The following is an 8,243-nucleotide window of genomic DNA, read 5'->3' as shown; positions in this document are numbered from 1 at the left end:
AGCCCTAAGTTTATATTTGTTCCTCATTGATATTATCATTTATCATATATTTAGTACAAACTACAGCTTTTTTGTATATCTAATAAAGGTGGGTTTTTTCCAGTCTGTATCACCTACCCTGTATCACATACCCCGTATCACATAGCTAAACCTGTATCGCATACCCCGTATCGCATGGCATAACCCGTATCGCATACCTAGCCTTACGTAATAATTCGAATGACGTCATCGTTTGACCTATGATGTCCAGTTGCTCTATTTGCAATCCTTACATAGGAAAACAAATGAGTTCCCACTAAAACAAATGTCCTATCATTTCAACTTAAATCGATATTTTTCCAAAAATTATTTCCCAGTAACTTTATGAGTGACTTTTACATATATATAAAAGACACAATAAGATGTAGAAATATCTGAAGTTTTATTTTTTGTTTGGTCATAATTTTCGTGAAGGCTGTTTTCATTACCTGATGGATTAAACACAAATGCAAATTTTATTTTTATTTAATTAGAATAGATAGCAAACTTTTCAAGGAATATGCTTCTTGCTGTTCGTTCACCTCGTCAGAAAATTAAAATTAAAATTAAAATGATTTTGAATATCATCGTCAAATAAACAATAAAACTTTAAACATTTCTACATCTTTGAAAAATATTAATTTTAGTTGAAATAATAGGAGTGTTGTTAGAGGATTCATTTTAATACATATGTATGGTTTTAAACGTATATTGAAAATGTAATAGGTTAAAGAGGACATTACGATGTGGATATTAAGCAAATAATGAAGTCTATAAAAATAAAGTCAGTTGGGAAAATACAAGAAAATCATAATGTTTTTTTCTAGCTTATAATTTCAGACGATTTAAAAAAAAAATGGATATCCCATGAATCTGATTCTACTAGAATATATGATAAACAGAATAATACATGGCAAAATCCGTATCGCATGCTGTATCCCCACTCGACCAATATCAGCCCTCGGGACCTTCGGCCCTCAGGACTGATATTGGTTTCTCGTGGTGATACAGCATGCGATACGGATTTTGCCATGTATTATTCTATATTTATCATTAATGAATCCAGAAAAATCTTTGGATGATTTTAAGATTTCAAAGAGATACAATTTTAGTACAAAACCACAATGATTGTGTTAAGTGTAACAATATAGTAGACAACTTTTCAAGAACTTGCAAAGGTTCATAAATTGTGGGCGCCAAGAAGTCCTAGAAAAGCCATAAGACCATAAAGAGATCTTTTATCTTTTTATTATAAAAGTTTTGACTTATTATTCAAAATTTCCTTTGGAACATAACAGGTACAAAACGCATATCAAATCCACCTTCACAGTTTACTCTTTGAAGACTTTCAATTGCTTTTACATCTCTTCTCAAGATTACGCTTATTACTAGTGCAGCAAGATCGTATACCCTTCTGGAGCATCTAAGATTACTGTCCACTTGTTGGTAGGGTTTGCGTGAATTATTCTATAGTTTTCTGAGTCAGGTTTTACTGTTTTGTTTTTTGGCAATTTTGCTTTAGCCAATACATTGTCTGTTTTTCTAATGGTTCAATGTATGGTGTGGATAGTCCCCTTGGAGTCCTCTGTACATTTTTACAATTGCATATTACTGCTTTTGCTGTTAGGACCTGAATTATCTTCCTAAAAATTTGTTAAAAGTTATTTTAAAATTGAATGGTCCTCAGTTTTAAGATGAAGTTGTTATATTTTGAGTTTTTGTACTCCTCTTGTGGAAAATGTCTCACAAAACTGTCAGACTGAACTGTTCAGGTTGTATTTAAACAAATAACTTTACATTACACAACTACAAATACAATACCTTTCAAAATTATGAGTAGCTTCAGCAACTTTATATCTGACCATAAATGTGGCAAGGACATCTGCTACCTATAACAGAAAAAAAATTAAATAAAGAACTGCTGACCCAACGTCTCTAAAGTTTCATGTAAGCTGAGATCCCATCAGTGGTATGGAGGGTTGTCAAAAAATAAGTCTAGTTGCCTATAACAGAAAAATAACAAAATCATACCATTTCTCATCTATCCTACATTTATTATAAATACATTTGTAAAGGCCCTACAGGTGGGATGAAAATAAGATTATTACGTTTATAAAATGATAATAGAGCATATATTTTGGAGTTTAGTATGGCCTCATTATCACTGAACTGGTATATATATTTGTTTAGGGGCCAGCTGAAGGACGCCCCCAATGTGGAAATTTCTGGCTGCATTGAAGACCTATTGGTGACCTTCTGCTGTTGTCTGTTCTATGGTCGGGTTGTTGTCTCTTTGACACATTCCCCATTCCCATTCTCAATTTGCATTTTCATATTATATGAACTAATGATTTGAGTGTAGCTGATTACTTTTATTTTATTAAAAAAGATGCGAATGAGTGAGCATCGCATTAATAATAACTCACATTATAATATATCCCACAGAAAGTAACCAAACGTTAGCGTGCAATAAATTCTAATATTGCACTAGTGCAATAAGTCTGCAACATTCTTGATGTCATCAACGACAAAATCTTAGTTTAAACCAATTTTTACTTTCAAATATTATATTGCTATACAATAAAAGGGCTATTGCATGAATATTGGGGAATATTCATGCAATAACCCTATATTCTGATATCTTATACATATATCTGTTTGCAGATTTTCTTCAACTCAAAATAAATAATCTTGCATTTTTGTCTATTCTTCCATTATGGAAATAATAAATTCATGCAATAATTTCTGAACTTACAGTGGTCTTATAGAATAGACAAAACACATGTCTGGCATGAACAATCATTAGACTGGTAACTATTATAAGTTTTTATCATTTACCTTATCTGGACTATCTTCATGCACAGCATGACCACACTGAGGTAAAACCTGCATCTGGAACTTTCCTGAAAAAAATTAATTTGAAAATGAGGTGATATGGCGTGAAAGTTCTTTCTCATTTAATTTAATAGAACAGAAGTGATATGATTAATTAATTTGTTTTTTTTCTTTTAAATGACAATTTTTTCCCCCCTTTTTTCTGAATGTGACATACCAACTTAAGACTAATTACTAGGTTTGTTCTAACATGTGCAACATGATGGGTGCTACTTGTTGAGCAGGACATGCTTACCCTTCTGGAGCACCTGAGATCACCCTCAGTTTTTGGTGGGGTTCGTGTTGCTTTAGGTCTTTATTTTACAATGTAGTGTTTTGTGTATTATTGTTTATCTGTTTGTCTTTTTTTTTTTAGCCATGATGTTGTTCGATTATTTTCATTTTTTGAGTTGGAATGCATCTCTGGTGTTTTTTGCCCATCTCTTATAGAAACTTGGACACAATCCATATTCAAAGCATTTTGAACGTCAACTTTTATCATTAATTCAAAAATTTGGGTGTTGATGACGTTCAGATAATACCCTTTACATGCTTTAAGGGAACTCAAATGGTACTTATTCACTTCAGTCATAGTAGATGCATTTTATAAAATAGTTATCTTTCAGCAACAGCAGTTTTATTTCTTTGAATAATTATATTTGGGCATAATCAGATTTATTTCTTTAAATTTTTCTCATCAATAAGATAATCGGTCTTTTAAATTAACAATCTATGTGTTAAACTTTCCTTTGAAGGTTCGAAATTTCTTTCTCTGTGTAAAATTCAAATCTTTATCATTTTTTGTGATGTCTTTGTGATTGACTACACCTACCCTGCATCTGACCTATGGTCAGTTCTTTATCTAGTCTATCCACTCCTACAACAAAGCAATATTTGTATCAGATAACAAAATGCTACTGTATAAATATATCACTTACTCATTATTTAGCATCTCAACACGTTAAACATATATACACTTATTTGGTCTTGATATCTGAACATTATTTTGTTATTTTTTGAAGCACTTTACCATTTTTTAAATGAAAAACTAAAGAAAATGAGATTAAAAAGTACTTTTACTTCTTTTTAATTAATCTTGCAACATATAACTTATACTATAAATTAATTTGTAATTTGCCCCTTCAAGTGTTAGATGCAAATAAATCTACTTAATCAATATACCTGCTAATAATAACATTTTGGGACAATCACATGATAAAAACTTTTCTGATAGTCCTTGAAACCAGCCTACAATATAAAGATAGTCAACCATGAATTAATATTTGTAAAAAAGATCTAAATATATAGCATCAGAGTTTTAATAAAATGTAGATTCTACAACACAAATCCATTCATTTGAATAGTTATCAATACTAAAATATTTAAATCTTCTAACATAGAAATACATATTTACAGATCATTCCAAAATTTGGAAATAATTCAAATATTTAAGGAATGACTGTAATATTTTTTCTGACTATGAAGAAATAACATAAAATATTTGGTGCACACTGAATAACGCACAAATTATTTCTTATAATTTATTTCTAAATTCCATTTCAAACTGTAAAATATTCTGAAACCAGGTGCTCCGCAGGGTGCAGCTTTATACGACCCCAGTGGTCGAACCCTGAACAGTTGGGGCAAATTTGGTCACAATATTCATGCTTGATACCGTCTGAATTTTGATTATGATCAAATTTTGACATAATATAGGTTTTTGCCACAAAATTAATGTGGTTCAAGATCTAACACATCTATTGCACAATACTGTGCAATTGAATATTTCTTATTGAAACTTTTCAAAATTTGAAATTTGAAAAATGTTGAAAAAAAAAAATCCCTTACAAAAAATGGTAAACTAAGATCCGCCCAAATTTATTGAACCCCCCCCCCCCCCTTGGAGCAATAACCCTTAAACTCAATCCCATGCTTTCCTTTGTAATATTGAACCTTGTAGTACGATTTCAGAGAGATCCATACACTTAAACACAAGTTATTGTCATGATTGTTTGGAAACTAGAAACATGCTTCTTTTTGGCCCTTTTTTGGCCCTTAATTCCTACATATTTTAGGCAATTAACCCAAAACTTAATCCCAGCCTCCCCTTTGTTATATGGTACATTGTGGTACAATTTTAGAGCGATCCATGCAATTACACACAAGGTATTGTCTGGAAACTAGAAAAATGCTTGTTTTGACCCCTTTTTGGCCCATAATTCCTAAACTTTGGCCCCATAATCCCTCAAATGAATCCAAACCTTCTACTTGTGATTTTAAACATTGCAGTATACTTTCAGAGCAATTGAAATACTGGTAAACAAGTTATTATCCTGAAACTAGAAAAATGCTTGTTTTGGCCCCTTTAGGGCCCCTAATCCCCAAAATAAATCCCAACCTTCCTTTTGTGGTATTGAACCTTCTGAAAAAATTTCATTAAGATCTATTCAGACGACGCAGACGCAGACGACCACATGATACCATTATACGAACCCAAAATGTTTTGGGGTCATATAAAAACGTTGATGACGTCACAGTTACATGACTTAATTGTGTCTATGGGCTGATAACAAAATCAGGTCAGCCAATCAGAAGATGTGTTACTTCCAAAATTAGATTATTAGTTGATAAAAATTGTAATCAACTAGTCAAATTGGTAAAATCTGTTCCTCTTATGATATAATGCAACATGCATAGTGCACTATTCCAAATGGATATGTTAAGAAATTATTGAGAGAAATTTAATCAATGTTTTGGTTGTAAATCAATATTGATCAAACTTGTCACTATAGATTCAAATGCATACAGAAGAGATAAAATTATTTATGCATTAACATATCCTAATTGATACATGTATAACAAAGCAATATATATACAATACAACAATAATTAGAACAGACATTTCTCAACACTTTATTAATTAAACATTTAAAGGAAAAACAGATGTGTTATTAACCTTTTCAAATAAAAAGCCCTTCACAGATGATAATGTGATTTTTGTATTCTTTTAAAGTCATAAAAAACGAGTGACCGGTGAAAAATAATGTTCTTCCAATTTTTGAACTAATGCATACAAACATCATAAACTTAGTCTTTTGTGCACGAATTTTTCCTTTTTTTCGCATAAATTTCGTATAATCGTCAATTTTTTTTTTCAATCGGTCAGTGTTGTTGTGGAAATATGGTAGGTAATTAAAGTTCGTGTTTTGAAGCCGAAGTTAAACGATGGTCACCTGTTTGTCAACAATCAACAAAAAAGCAACAAAAAAACATGGAAATTGAGCACGTGTTTAGCATGTAAATTCAGATAATAGTTTATTTTAAGGACATCCATGCCTATTGCGATCACCAGATTTTTACGAGATGGGTCACACGGAGGTCACTTTGCATACGGAAAATATGTCGGGGGAATTGCTTCCTGAAAGCAAGCAATTAAAATAAAGTAAACATCTTCTAAATATGAATAAACTAAAGAATTTTGTTTAGAAAAAAGTATATGTACATAAGTTTTATAATGAAAACTGTCAATTGAGATATAAAAAACATATGCATTATTTTTTTTAATTTGAGGTTTCTTATGACTTTAAGGATCTAGCTTTTTAAATTCTCAAATCTATTAGTTTTTTACAATTTTATAGGAAAATATAAATTAAATGGTGTAATTGATCAAATATGCCAACAACAAAAAATCCTATAATATGTTGGATAAAAAACATATAATAAAGGATGGTTGATCTACAGATAAATACCTTTCCAAAAAGGTTCTGTTTTGCCCAAATCTATCCTCCATGTATATTTGGTCTGAAAAAAAATAATGTTGACCATAAATTTGTTTTCCCTTAACTTGTATTTTGAGAAAATGATATACATATATGAAGTAATATGATTCAGCAACCAGAAAGTATCAATTTTTCAAAATTTAAGGTATTAAGCCAAAGTCATTGTCATTTGACTGATTATACAGAGTATTTATTTTAAGGCATCAGGCTTATTGTTTGAGACTTAACTTATTTATAAGATTTTTCTTTATATCAAGTCCTAAACCTTGCATGTATATACTTTATAACAAAAAACTTTCTATTTCTAAATAATAATTAAATCCCTTTCCTAATGTCTTTATCAATATCATAAAAACATACAGAGCTTTCAGGCTTTTTTAAACTTTCTGTGTGTTGCTGTGGTTTTGTAGAAGATTCCGGTGTGTCTGAGGTTAATTTGTCTGTACTCTGTAACCGGTCTGTGCTATTTTTAGATGTTTCACTTTCCCCATTCTCCTCCTCCTCATCCTCTTCCGCTATGGTATCACTTGTTGATGTGACAACTTCCATCTCGTGTTCATGATCAAGTTGTGAGGTAGCTGTTTCTGCTGTGTCTAATCTAGAAAATAATTAAGTTTGAAAGAAATTATCTGTATGTGTCAAAGCATCCTAGAATTGTCCCAAAAATCTAGCAGTCCTACAAAATTTGTCAAAAAATAGTTCAAACCATAATAACCTTTATCTGATATTTTGTATCCAAATAATGTATGTTTAACTGATATCTTATTTTTAAAATTGATTTGTGCAAGAAGATTTTCCACTTTATACAAAAAAACTTTTAAAATAGAACATGTAATAAAGAATTGTAAGTAATCTTCGTCTTCTGTTTTACAAAAATTACATTTACTATTAGAAATTTCACCGCTTTAACAAGCCAACCATGAAACTTCTGGCTTTGAATCATTATGCTGATTTTAATGTACAGTCTTTTTTTCACATTTGATGGTTGCAATCAGCTGACAGCACACTCAAATACAAGTCAACAAATTTTCTTGCAATTGGTCATAGGTAATTTCATTTCTTTGAAATATCTAACTTTTCCTTGTACTAATTTATAATAATGATGATTCCTTACAAATACAAAGAACAAGGGTAAAAAATATTTCATCATGGAATTAGAATTCCTCAGACGGAGCTCAGAGATAAAAATCTAAGAATGCATCACAAAAAAAAAACATTTCAGTCTTAACAGTGCTGATCTCTTAACCACATCATTAAATAGCTCTATGTAAAATTTAAACTGTATTGATGAGTTGGAACAATAAAAGATAAAATTCTTTGAGTAAAAGCAGGAGAATTACAATACCCTAATGACTGAAACGTATACCTGGCCATACCTTAGATGGCTTTACACTTAAATGAGACAAGAATAAAGTTGTCACTGATGCATTCATGAATTTACATTCATTTCATAACTTGTAATAGATTCAGATGCAGATATTTCCAAATGGGGTGACAATTTAACACTAGAAGTAGCAGGGTTTTACTTCCCTTAAACTTATTTGTATAACAACTTCAGGTAATTTAACAGCA

At 30.8% G+C, this 8,243-nt stretch overlaps 1 protein-coding gene across 5 annotated transcripts in view; it reads right to left on the bottom strand.

Moving 5' to 3' along the window:
- The window catches only part of LOC143042017 (protein phosphatase methylesterase 1-like), an 82,500-nt gene that overhangs the window by 40,447 nt on the left and 33,810 nt on the right, over positions 1-8,243 (bottom strand). For 2 of the 5 annotated variants that reach the window (XM_076214224.1, XM_076214223.1), the window contains exons 10-15: positions 7,032-7,269; positions 6,642-6,693; positions 4,075-4,140; positions 3,725-3,769; positions 2,857-2,921; positions 1,840-1,907 (exon numbers count right to left, since the gene is read on the bottom strand). The exons of the other annotated variants lie outside the window; for them this stretch is intronic. In XM_076214224.1, the coding sequence (XP_076070339.1) occupies positions 1,840-1,907; positions 2,857-2,921; positions 3,725-3,769; positions 4,075-4,140; positions 6,642-6,693; positions 7,032-7,269 (534 nt within the window). The remainder of the gene's footprint in view (positions 1-1,839; positions 1,908-2,856; positions 2,922-3,724; positions 3,770-4,074; positions 4,141-6,641; positions 6,694-7,031; positions 7,270-8,243) is intronic. 5 annotated transcript variants of the gene reach the window in all.

The sequence above is a fragment of the Mytilus galloprovincialis genome, chromosome 8 (assembly GCF_965363235.1).
Source record: "Mytilus galloprovincialis chromosome 8, xbMytGall1.hap1.1, whole genome shotgun sequence".
NCBI classification, from domain to species: domain Eukaryota; kingdom Metazoa; phylum Mollusca; class Bivalvia; order Mytilida; family Mytilidae; genus Mytilus; species Mytilus galloprovincialis.
Note: the sequence above shows the minus strand (reverse complement) of the source record. Positions and strands in the feature narration are given on the sequence as shown.